The sequence below is a fragment of the Columba livia genome, chromosome 1 (genome assembly GCF_036013475.1).
Source record: "Columba livia isolate bColLiv1 breed racing homer chromosome 1, bColLiv1.pat.W.v2, whole genome shotgun sequence".
Lineage (NCBI taxonomy): Eukaryota > Metazoa > Chordata > Aves > Columbiformes > Columbidae > Columba > Columba livia.
Genome location: NC_088602.1, coordinates 61,640,806 through 61,654,496, shown reverse-complemented (window position 1 = coordinate 61,654,496; position 13,691 = coordinate 61,640,806). Strand labels below are relative to the sequence as shown.

The 13,691-nt window shown below is 38.3% G+C and overlaps 1 protein-coding gene across 3 annotated transcripts in view; it reads right to left on the bottom strand.

Moving 5' to 3' along the window:
• MYO16 (myosin XVI) overlaps positions 1-13,691 on the bottom strand; it is a 385,805-nt gene that overhangs the window by 296,093 nt on the left and 76,021 nt on the right. Inside the window, exon 1 of one of the 3 annotated variants that reach the window (XM_005509047.4) lies at positions 11,129-11,392. The exons of the other annotated variants lie outside the window; for them this stretch is intronic. Coding sequence (XP_005509104.2) covers positions 11,129-11,156 — 28 coding nt within the window. The 5' untranslated portion in view covers positions 11,157-11,392. Of the gene's footprint in view, positions 1-11,128; positions 11,393-13,691 lie in introns of those variants that run through there. 3 annotated transcript variants of the gene reach the window in all.

The window sequence follows — 13,691 nt, the reverse complement described above, 5'->3', positions numbered from 1 at the left end:
AGAATGTAAAGAATTCAATCCATGTCAAGTCCTCTAAGAATAAATAACATTGCAGTAAGGGAGCTGATGTGCTTCTCCTCTTCTTGGCTCCACAGAGCTTCTTTTGGGTGTGATTACAAAGTCAGGGCTCTTAAATGACACGATATACAAAGGTTCCTCATTTTCTGCCTAATACCCAACTTTGTCTTTGCTGAAGAGCAATCGTGAGCACATTCAAGCAACCATCCTCTTATAAAACCCACTCCTGTATGCTGCTCTTCAAGAGCCTTTTGATGTGACTAGACTGGTAAGCAGGAACTGCAATCAATTTCCAGCTTGATACCAAGGAAAAGTTACTTATCAGGCACTATTAATCAACTCTGTAGGCTTTCTAATAGACTCTATTATCTATCTATCAGCAATTCAGTGAAGCTACAGCAGCATTCTCTAAAAAATTATTGTATTTAAATCGAAGAATCAACCAGTTTGGGATCTTTGCTTTGTGGTGAGAGAAGAGAGACTGAATAATAACAAATCAAATACAACAGAGGGCTCTGCATTGTCATTTATGATTTATGTCATGTAGCAGTCTGTAACATATGGATATTTTGTGTTCTAGGCAAAAGTCATTAACTCTGTGCCAGCCTATTCAACAAACACAGCCAGACTACCTGCCTATGTAGAAGAAAAACTCAACTGGCTGTTTGAGCTAAACCTTATTAACTTTTGTCCACTTTTGAATCAATTAATCTATGTCACTAATTATTTGGGATTTCCAGAAGCAAGCAATGTATATTTATTAGATTAATAAAAAGCATTTAATAAGGCTTGTCAAGTCATAAAGCCTTTGATCAAATAAATCAGCATATTTGGTCATATTTTAGTAACCTGAATTGCTATAAACCACACCAGCAAAAAGTAAAACTCAATAAGCTCCAAATCGGAAGGCACAATGAGAGCAAAGAACACCTGGGCTTGCCAAATGACAATAAAGAAGATAAGAAGGAAGACATAAGTCCTTAAGAAAAAAAATATCTCCTTTTAGCCCTTTCACAGACCTGGCTGTCTTTATTTGGCTGCAATGCAAAACTTACAGAGTTGCAAATAAGCTATGAAGAGTTATTTCCTTACAGTGCAGTAAATGGAGATGTAATAATAAATTTCTCTCTAGTCCGCACTTTCAGATAGGACAGAGAAGAGGGGAGGACACACATCTGGGAATAGATGCACTGGAAAATTCTCCCTGCCATCACAGTATAATATAAAGGGCTTGTTATGCAGCCACTCAGATCACAATAAGCAGTGAAAAACAGTAAGACTGTTGCTGATACCTGTAAATCTGCAACTTTGGAGGGTAAATTAACACCTAAATACACAGTGAGAGGAAGCCAAAACTTAGAGTTGCTATGCCTCAAAGGTACTGAGAAAGTTGAACAGCAGCAGAAATAACTGTTTTACTGTAAATTAATATCTGAACAAAGAAACAAAAAATCAGATTGTTTCAAAACTGAAGGCAGTTCTTTCATCACAGACATTCTCAGATATCACTATTTAGGCTGCAGATATGCCAGGGATCAAGAGGCAGATAGCATATGAGACTTACAGAAACCACATAAATAAAAATTTGCAAAAGCCTGCATGCAGCTAATTTAGTTAAAAAAAAAAAAAAAAAGAGGGAGAAAAGAAAAAAGGTACATGTGGTTAAGACAAAGAGGGTATAAGGATATTCAGTATCATACATCACAGATAGGAAGAAGCCAAAAAGGAAACAGTGGTTCTTAGACCTAACCATAAGGCCTGGCAAGCACACAGGAAAGGAAATCCTGTGCCAAGCTGACTGCAGTTCTACATGCAATCTAATCACTTACAGAGATTACTGTAAAGTAAAAGCAGATGAAAAACTAGTTTAGAGTACAGTGGAGCTAATAAAAATTCTGCAGCAGAGCTAATATGTAGGCCTTTGGTCACTCCTCAGTGTATATCAAGGGACTGCCATCTCAGTTTTCAAAGAGCAAAAGGATTGGAAATGGGCTCTTCTCCTTTCTGCAGAAAGACAACTTCTCTGGAATATTGCATTTAATTCTAGACAGTCAAATTGGAGCAGTTCAAAAGAAACTACCACAAGTGGTTCTGGGGCCTGAGGGACTGATTTATGAGGAAAGATGAAAAGAATTAAATATGCATAGCTTAGCCAAGCAGTGACTAAGGAGAGATAAGTTAACAGAAATTTGAAGGGTGAAAGGAAAAAAGAAAGGTTATACAGCATAAAAAGGAAGGGAATTTGGAACAATAAAATTCATTTAATACAGTGTAAATTTAGACAGATTATCAAGATAAAAATAACACACATGGATAAGATTAGGAGGTGAGACTGCAAGATTCCTTGTTTGGTTTAACCGGCGGACAGCCAAATGTAAGCACCAACCAATGCTTTTGGCACTCAGGGCAAGTCTCTCACCTCGGGCACCTCCGGAGGATGGCCCTGCAGCACAGTTCTGTCAAGACAGCCCATCAGTAAAGCAGAAAAGAAACCCAACAGAATTTCTGGTACATAGAGCTATATCATTGACATCTGAAAGACTTTGATCTCCCTCTTGCTGGGGTGATACTTATTGGGTGCATCCTAGGTAAATCTGGCTAGAATAGCAATGATGGTCACTAGTCCCAGCTGGGTCTTCAGGGATAAGAGAAAATGAAAGCAGGCTGAGCAGCGGTCTTGACAACAGAGTTTACAACATTCTGTCAAGGTCACCTTTCACATCCACCATCTAGCATTATACTCGTGGTTAGATAACACCATAGCACAGGCATATGGGCACATAGAATGTAAGAAGAAAAGTGCAGGGAATCACTATCACACTTGCTTGTGAGCATGCATGACAATAGCACTTCTGGGTTGAGTTAAAATGGGAAAATCCTGTTGACCAAGAAGAAGAAGAGGAAGAAGAAAAAGAAGAGGAAGAAGAAGAAACTGAATGGCTTCATCTCATCTGAAAAAAATGATAAAAGGGATGGTGTCAACAGATGGACTCTCAGTCTACCTGAAACTTAAAATTCCTTCACTGAGGAAATAACTAGGCAAACATATAAAGATGCTTCAAAGCCACTGAAGAAACTGAAGTAGAAATCAAACAGCAGCTCCAACATTACTGCTCACAAGACAGAAAAAGTGTCTTTCAAAGACACAATAAATCTATATATTCATTGGTGATTAGTAGGAACTAAGCGCCGTTTAGGCTCCTTTAAAAGCCTTACTTTTCACAATTGTCTGCGTGATTTACACATACTACTTCTGTAACTAACATTAGTACTGCAGAAAACAAAGTCAAATAATTGCGTACAAAGCAAAATATCTGAAGAGCAATCTAATCTGCAATCTAAATATAAAATTTCTACACGACTCCCTCCTTTTCCTCAGCTTAGATGTCAATATTTACAAAACTTTTACAAAAGGAAGCTTTTATTCCTTATATAGTAAAAAGATCACATTTGAAAGCCATCATTTAGTTTTCAAAATATGACCTTAAGAAATCACTCTATTTTCTGTACATGTCTTTACAAGGTCTCATATATATTTTATATGTCATACTTCATAACAGGATTTGCATCAAATGTTACCACAGCAGGACTCCACCAGCCTGAGGTGGTATGGCCCAGATCTACTGCCTGTCTGCATGCTCTGAATATCACTTCGATCTCTCCTGAAAAGTCATACTGCATAGAGAGGCACTCATAACAGGGTTTATGGCCAAAGATATCAGACTCCACATTTTACTCCTTCTCAAATATAACATTTTCTGGTTCAAAATAAACTATGAGGTAAAAGAGTAAAGCACTGTTCCAAGTGGAAGCCCTACAGAAACATTTGTATTCTGGCTGGGTAAAAACTTATAATAAATGACCAAATTCTCTTCCACTCATGCGCGGGCCCTCCCGTCCACACTCCTTCTCAGTTTGCTTCTTACTGGCTTCTTAATGGCCAAAACCAGATTAAAATGGACTGCATCCCAGCTCTCCAAATCACCTTACAGATGGGGGGAACTTGTCACGGGTAGTTGTCTTTCAGTGTACAAGAATGGCACTGGCAAGGAAAACAGATTGGGCAGCAGTATTTGCATTTGTGTTTCTGCAGGTTACAACAAACTGACCCATGTCATCAGTTACCTGAGGGTAGGTCCAGCAGTCAGTATAGTAGAACTTGTAGATTTCTTTTAGCAGGTGTTATTTTGCTCTTGTTTACTGTGAAGGCAGTTGCTTGAAAGCACACAAATGAAAAATACACCTTTTAAGAAACAATCTAATAAAAAAAAAAAATGCATAGGACAACTCTTTATTTGTTTCCAGTCAAACCAAACCATTTTCTCTTTGCTTTTACAGCTTACCAACTGCATAAAATTTACTATGATGCAGCATACTAATTTGTCTAAAATTAGAAAGAAAGGAACTGTGATTATATGGAGCAAGAAGTTACTTCAGGAATGAAAATATGTTCCTTGAGAAAAGTGGCAATATGGCTACAATTTCATATGCGAAAATAGAGATATTTGGGCTTTTCTGTCCTCTGTTCTTACAGCAATATTCTCAAAAATGTAATATCAGAATTCTGAAGCTTCATGCATACTGTGTCAATATGGTGAGAAAATATAATACTTTGACCTTTACAGTCTTCTTTCATCTGATTTTCCGGATGGCTAAATTTCTTTGCTGTCTGCAGAATCTCTGTATCAGAAGGAAAAAACCAGACCAAACAATACCCAAAATATGAGATTTCTTTTTCCTTAAAAGTTCACAGCTAAGTTTTCCACAGAAAATGCTGATGCTTCTCTCTCATGGCAGATTTTTTACAGTGGGAAACAAAATTATAACATAGAAATTAGTTTTCAGATGACTGCCATTTCCATGAAAAAATATTATAAACAGAACCTATTTTTAGTTGAGTACAAAGTTGGAATTTGTGTAGCCTTCAATTGCCAAACTTAATATTGCTTCTCTTGCTGTTAATTCAAAATGTATTTTTCCAAATACCAATTTAATATAAACTTTCATCTTAATGTAATTTCCAAATGCTATCTAAGCAGTTGTTAGGAAAGTCGTTTTCAGTTGTTACAGTTAGGAAAGTTTTATTTACTTGGAGGCACACTTGACAAATTAGACGACTAGAATTACAGAAGTGCAAAGATAAATGGGCTACTGCGAATCTAAAGTATATTTTTCTAAATATCGCTTCCTATGTCTAAATACAGATATTAAATTAAAGGTTCTTTTTACTTCTTTCCTGGCATCCAATGCATTGATTTCTATCTTTTTTTGATATTTAGATAAGGTAGAAAATGAGTTCAAATTACAAAATAATGTTGAGTTGCTATCATTGTCATATGAACCCAAGAAATGGAGAATAAAAATAAATAAGCATAGTATCATAAGCTGGTACTTATGATACAGAAGTACTAATATTCATAGGTGGTAAATAATTTCTTTTTCTCCCTGTTGGCCCTCACCTATCCTGTGATTACAGTGAGAGAGACAGAGGTACAGAGAGATTAACAGAAGTAAAATGTTCTGTGGCTCCACTTGTATCAAGGTTTATGAGAAAAAAATACATTTACTCTTGACTGCAGAATTAAAAAGGAGTTTTCCCTAATTTTTAATATATGTTTCATGCAATCTGAATTATCATACTGACTAAACTTAAAAAAAAATCTGCACTGTATATCACTAATACATCAGACTCAGATTCAGTCTCTCAAAACACCGTAAGAAATGCTGTGTGTTACGTTAGCATTCCTTTTCTGTGTTTTACAGTATAAGCTTCTTTAACAAATACCTTTCATCAAAATTTCTTTATTCCCTTAGCATTGCTTTGTGCATCTTTATGAGATATAAAAACTTGCGAGCGGTGGCTCATCTCACACAGCTGCTCCTCTCGCTCTTTCTGGCCTCCCAGGGAAGGTGACCCCTGTCTCTTTCTCTTGGTCTTATGTTCAGTAGGCAGGTCCTCTCGGTCACACTAGGCATCTCATTTCAGTAATAGTCTTAACCTTATGCCATAGGTCACAGTGTCATAAGCATGTAGAAGGAAAAGGAAGTTTTCCCTGCAGCCGTGTTGTACTTAGCTCTCTTATTGCAGAAATAAACAGTGACATGAGATTTAGCTGACACAATCATGAAATATCAACCTAAACTAAAGGGATGGCTGTTAAATAGAGACTGGTGCGAACATTCTGCTTATATTTACAGCCCTCCTTCCTACCATGTGTGTAACTTTTAGTTGAGCCCCTCCTCAGTGGCAGAGGATGTCCAAGAAGACATGAGACTTCTCTGGGACACCATAAAATGGACTAAATAAATGAATATCACCTCCTGCCCAACCTGGAATAGAAGAAATCCTGGTCACAGGAAGCAGAAAAGACTTTGAAGACTTTGCTAGCGCTCTTACCTCACTAATCATCCAGTGTGACACAGCATCTATGTGTCACCTTCACTTGGGTCATCACACATCCTGCACAACTGCCGCCATAGAAGCAATGGGTTCCTGTATCGCTGACCAACTAGAGGTCTCCAATTTTTCTTTTCAAGCTCCTCTTTTCTTCTTACGCGGTCTAAGCTACTGCAACTCACTCTATTGAAACCAGCTCAAATTTCCACAGGCTGTCTCAGAATGAGAAAGCTGACATGAAGGTATCACTTGTTTCACCCACAGCATTGTCTCTTCATCCATGCAAGAATCAAGTTCAAGTCCCCATCCTCTGTAAACTAAAACTAATGTATTACATCACATCTTCCCCCAGCCCTTTCCAAGCTGCATAAGGTTCAGGTAGAGCTATCGCTGTGGCACGTCTGAAGCCTCAGAAGACTCTGGGTGATGTGAGAACAGCTGAATCCCTTGGCAAATGCACACAGGCTGAATTTAAAGTGTTAAACTAGAGTTTGGGATGATATGCCTCTTTCCTCTGAAGTGTCCTGGAACATGCTAGTGCATACTGTCACACAACCCTGGTGAAAAAGGACAGACATCGCTATGGGTGAAATGCTCATCTAACTATTCTGAGAGTTCTAGTGGTTGATAATTTTACTGAAACAGAAAATACATTGAAACAGTAAGCTCTGGAAAAGTGGGGTAAAATTAAATAAAACAGAAATCATAAAAATAATCCACAGAATTTACTCTTCTTACATTCATAAGTAGGATAGCAATTTTGTTACCAAATACTTTGTGTGTTAGCGTGAAAAATGCTCAAGATGCTACCTGAAACTACATTACTGCTGGTTTCAGCCTTTCAGGACAAATTATATGACAAAGGTCTCTAGCATTGCAGACTAAAGTCAAGCCAGATATAGATATAGATATATATATATATATTTTAATGTAAGGAAAGATCTATGTAGTATACGGGATTTTTAAATACTACAATTTGGAGGCAGCAAAAAGGAGGAATAAATCAGTATGGACTACAAGATATCTGAAGAGGATATATCACAATTTAAAGGCCAAATCTTTCAGTGCATCTTCTAGTTTAGATAATTTTCTTCATGGGCAATCCTTGCCATGTATTCAGAGGCTGAAGGTAGTACAGGCTAGATATTGGAGAGAATTATTACATTTCCTCTGAATCTTGTTTCAAATCCTGAATTAATTCACCAATACATGTCTAATTAGTATTTCCATCCTAGAACTCTGTAACTATTGGTTTGTAACAAAGCACAATTCAGTGTTTCATAATTCATATAAAGGAAATAAAGGAACCAGAAAGAGAGATAATCCAGAAAGAATGGAAGTAGACGCTGATGTTTAGATTGGATGATCCTAATATTTAGATAAATTAACTTGGCTTGGGTTTTCAGCTGGCACAACTGTAATTTCTTAGCAAGGTTTTAATTCTGTTTGCATTTTTGCACCTCTATAGCATTTGCAGTAGAAATCAGACTCTTGAGTAATGACTTGAAGCCTCCTGACTAAAACACTATTTTTCTTAGTTACCTTTGCAGATCCCTCAAGAAAGTCAAAAGCACAGGTGGAAAACCACAGCCATAACATTTAAATTATGTTTATGTCGTAACTGGATATGCAAGGGAGAGAAAATAGCAGCAAGGTGCTGCCTAATTCGCAAAATTATGTTCATTTGTACAGTCTGTCACACAAATCATTGAGATAAAATGGTACACAGCAGCTGGCAGATAACATGTGGTACTCTCCTATGTACCACTGTTCTCGCTTCTAAACGGCTTATGTGAGCTGATTGCCAAGGAAAAGCACAGACAGGGCCAGCTCTCGGCAGCAATGATACTTGGCTGCAAAAAGGAGATGGGCACTAGTAGCGACAACACGAACTGCTCAAACAGGCAGACGGGCACCCAGACTGTGTTTTAAATGCTGCAGGTGCCAGCTGAAGACAAAAGGGTGGCTCACTCCGGAGTATTACTGGGATGAAAGACCTCACTGTGCATGGACCCAGACAATCTGGTCAGACCACACAGCTGTTCCTCCTTACAGCAGGAGGGTGGACTAGAGACCTCCCAAGGCTGGGTCTCAAAAGATCCTGTCACAGAGTCATAGAACCATAGAAGAGTTTGGGTTGGAAGGGACCTTCAAAGGTCACCTTGTCCAAGCCCCCTGCAATGAGCAGGGACATCTGCAACTAGATCAGGTTGCTCAGAGCCCCGTCGAGTCTGGTCTGAAATGTCTCCAGGGATGGGGCATCTACCGCCTCTCTGGGAAACCTGTTCCAGTGTTTCAGCACCCTTATGGTAAAGCATTTCTTCCTCATGTCCAGCCTGAATTGCTCCTCCTTTAGTCTGAGACCATTATTCCTTGTCCTATGAAAAGATGGTGACAGTATGTCTGATTTTCACAGCCTTCTAGTGGGAGCAGTGCACTGAAAAAGGGCAAGATTAGTAAAATTGTGCTAATGCCATAGGAGAATGGCTATAGCCTTCCTCAGCTCAGATCTTCACATTTAATCTCTGCGGAGATTAAAAAAACAAAGTGCAAACACATGCAAAAGCCAGGCACACAGTGCTACAGTACATAAAATTCTGTCTTTCAAGTGCCATTAAATTATATCTTTTCAATGCTTTCTCTCTCCGCAACGTAGACCAAGAGACAGTGTTCTGCAAACGCACTTCCTCTGGTGCAATGTCATTTCCTTCTGATACAGAAACCATTGGTGAGATGGATTAAAATCAAAGCAGGGTGTGAAGAGCCACATTTAAACCCCTGTGAGGTTCAGCTGCTCTCAGCACATCTCAGAACATCGCTGGTGCTGCCTCCCTGCACACAGCCCTGGCCCATATTTGATCCCAGCTGTGTGCCAAGCACAAACATCACAGAGACTATTGGCATGCTAAGTCGAATGGTAACTCTCAGGGGAGGATCACAGAGGAAGTGTTCCTCCTTCTCTAATTACAGGTAGAGATGGAAACACGTTTGCCATTTCTGTACGGAAAAACACAAGCAGTGGAAAGCCCTTCTGGTAGGCTCCAGCCAGTACCCCTTGTCTTCTAAAGCATACTATTTGGAAGGAAAAGTGGTATGTGGAAAAATAAACTGATTTAGTGGGAGATCACTCATTAAAAAAAATCCAAATTTGGAAAAGAGGAAACAAATAATATTGTCAAAACTAATGCTGTATATTCACCTTTCCCTCTGCTGTGTTTTAGTCCTTCATCCCTGCCCTCTAACTAGTGCCATGAACATCACAAGTAGAATTTTCTTCCTTTTAATAAGAGAACCTCACAGTCATCCCAATCTCTTTCCAGTTAAGGAACCTATAGTTTCTTACATATGTAATATGCTATTGAACACACACATACACACACGCCCATATATATTCGCTACAGCTTCACTTAAAGAAAGTAATTCCAAGGTGAATAAAAACTGAACAATACTTTTCTGACACCTTCCAGATAGTTACTATGCTGCAAATTACTCATTTGCATTTATCAAATCTCCTGACAAGCTCAAAGTCTTATTCTTAGAATGCACCTTTAAAACGATGCAGTAAAACTGATCTGTGCTTCTCTGCATGAACAAGGAATTTAGCCTTGTAACTCCCACCAGTTTTAAAAGCAGTTCCATACACAAGCCTCATTAAATCCAGACAAGAGAAAACCCTTATGAATCATTTTTCCTTAAATTACTAAAATATTTCCAGGGCACCTTAATTTCAGATTTAAACATCAAAGAACCACGTTATTTGTCTCTTAACTGTAACACAGTACTTTAGAAATAGTTTCGGAAATGTCCTTGGTACACTTAAGTCATTAAAGACCACAATCTGGGACGAAAACCTTCACAGCAATCTGCTATTTGTCATGTAAAACCAGTGACATAATCACTAGAAGGCTGAAGTTTTCCAAGTCCTGCAGCAAAAAATACCCACGTCTAACAAACTACTACTGGCTGTCCAAAACAATATCTAAACAACAATTCATTTATATGAGGTAAAACCAGCAATTTCCACTCAAACCCTGGATGCTTTAAACGGCAACACCTAAAAGCTCAAAAAACATACAGCAAGACAGGCAGCCTTGATAGGCAGACAAAAAAAAATGCTGCTAGGAATTTGCTCTGCATCGAATTAATGCATTTAGCATAGATCCTAATTTCAGTCTTTACAGAGGCAGCTTGCATGATTCAAGGTTAAAAGTTCATTCTTTTTTTTTTTTTAAGTCTGTCACACCAAACCACTAAATATTCTGATAAGGAGGAGATACAAGTGTCTGACCTTCAATAAATGATGAGATGTATTATGAAGCTATTCTCATTTGTATTACCCTAGTAAAGTGTAAGAGCCATGTCCAAGGTTGTCCTTACAGTCGTCTTTAATATAATGCTATGAATGACATTTCTTCTTTCTGGATATTATTGTCTTTGGTGATTAATTTAAACAAAAGTTTTAAAAACCCATCAGTATGAACTTCAGAATGACAGCTTTATCACACACACAATGAAGTTGCCTCTGAACAGAAGAGAAAAAGAAACACTGTGCTCTGCCTGCATATTCACATGCAAAGTAAAAGCTCCCCTTCCCCACTACCACGTTGGCATCATGCAGCATCTGCCTTCGACCTTTGCATGCGCATTGAAAAGACACACCTCAGAAAATGAAAAAGATGGTTTTGAAATCAAAATAACCATTTTGTTACTTACAGCATTTGATAAAATGGTAATGAGACATTCTTTCATCTCAGGCTGTAGTCTCGCTACAGGTTTCAGCATTCTCTTCTGCTACAACTGTCATGCCCAGAAAATGCATTATTTAGAGCCCTTCCTCAGGTATCCAGTATACCTCAGAATACATTATTTAACGCAGTTTCTGTTCCAGGATCTTGCAGAGGCTTCCAAGTCATCCTCACCCGACCGCTGGAGTTATAGTAAACCCCTGTGCGTCTTGAACCATGACTACTGCACGTGCTATTGTAGCACGATTGATTGACACCGCTTCTAATCCCACATCTCCAGAAATAGAAAGATTTAATTGGTGTGCACTTGCAGCCACATTCTTCCAGCACTGAGGTGTGCTGCTGCACTGCGGCTCTCACAGTCCTGCCAGTTAATGGCTTTTCAATAGCTTTCAAATGGCAGCAAACTAAGCTTGATGAGTGAGCTCGATTGAAATAGCAGAGCAAGGGATCTTAAATTTTATTTGTGCATGGTGTTCATGTGCCAAATGTGAGCAGATTCTTAGCTGGTACTGAAACAGGATTATTTTTACTTGCCACCAGTTGCTGTGTGAATAGGAAATTGATATAGGCTGCCAAAAATAACCACCTTTACCATCACAGATCATTTTTTCAGTATGTTGTAAGGTAAAAATCAGGATCAAGCTCACAGCCATCCTCAGACTGGTTTGTGCAGGAACTCATTTAAATTGAGCTAGGAAATAATGCCTGTGTGTACATTCCTTGATTTGTTATTTTGTCCTTTCTTTGTATTACATTGCATATTTTTCACACAATATTTATGTCAGAAGGGAGAAACTGCAATCTCTGCATGCTTTATATCATAATTATCTTCATGTTATCTAATGATATTTTAATCACTGATTGTAAGACAAAATGCCTAAGAAAATGCATCACTAAGAACAAGTCCATACAATTATTTAACAGACTGCAAGATAACAAGTCAATGTATACTGACGCATTACCCAGTTTCGGATTAAGGGCACACAAAAGGCAGACCTGCATTGTATTTTAAACACCCAGGCTGCATCACCCTCTGAGCACAATTCCTGCATTACTTTTCCAAGAACAATCACCTAGGAATTGGGTTACACACTTCTTTGAGAAATCTACAGCAGAACTACAGTAAAATTTTTATAAAATCTAACTATAATTTTAGATAACTACACTCAGAGAAGATTTACATTTCCTTACCATGTGTCACTCTTAACACATTCATCACTTCACTCAGTGAAAGCTCTTGTAAAGGGAAACTGATAGCCCAGCCATATTTAAATATTTATTGGTCTGAAAGGTTCTATCCACTATTTTGTATACCTACCAATTTTAACAGGTACAAAGTGTTAAGGGGACTACAAAGGGAAAAGGGCCTAACTCATTAGTGAGGATTACCAATTCAGATTCTCTTAACTATTCTGCAAAGTTCCCACAAGAGCAGAAAGATATATATTCACAGGCTTCCAGCAATCCATTAGCAAAACCCTTAGGTGAAATATTTCAGCTCCTAACAGGCACATATTTCAAATCTGGTTTCAGGTATAATAGGCACAACAATAGTTTTACAGGAATAATGTTTTAGGGTTTTTTTGTTTTGTTTTCTGAAAACATCACTTTTCAAAAGAAAGATTTAAAAAAAATCTAGAATAACCAGGGGAAATAGAGATGAATTATATTAAACACAATACGGTAATTATATTACCATGGAAACTTCTTACTGTAAAGCTCAGAAGTCCAAAGTAATTAAATTCTTCCACACTTTCTTTCACACCTATATAACACTAGGCCAGTTTGGGCCATATGGCTTATAAAATAAACATACAGTGTGTTTTAAGAGGCAATGTTAGTTATAGTTCATGGGCAAGTGTCAAGTAATCTGACAGAAAGCTCTTTGAGCAATACTTTTTGGTGGAGACTTTCCTGACAGGTTCATCTCTGGTGGTACTGTCATGCCGACAGACTGCCATGTCCAATAACATCACGCTTCCACCAACTCACACTGGCTAAAACCAGGAGGACTCTTGGTAAACTCTGGAGAATGGGAGCAATGGACAAAGGATGCTTTTCTGAAGACAGAGATGAAAGGAAGAAGAAACATTTCTGATTTCGCTTGAACAAAATGTGGAGATAAAGTATTTGGAAACGTCTTGCGGGAAGAAATCCCATCAGAGTTCCAGACCCGAGCGGACGGAGGAAGAAATGCAGCCGACTCAATATGAGTGATAAAGCATACTTCAACTTTATTGCCCGAGATAGCGTGCATTTATACCAAATACCATAATTATGCATACTTGTCTCTATCTAATAGGCTAAGCACTAAAAGGTTACATTTACTTACTCCACCTACTTGGGTTTAGCTAGCTATGCGCATCCCGCATTCTTCTGACTCTTATCTCTTCAAGGATATCCTGACCCTGCCTTAGTTAGTACTTTTCCATTCCCCCCTTTCCCACGGCCTAATATACAAGCTAACTAAGGCCTACTTATGTCAACTAAAATGGGCTCTGCTCGTACAGTTGCTTGGTGGACTCATG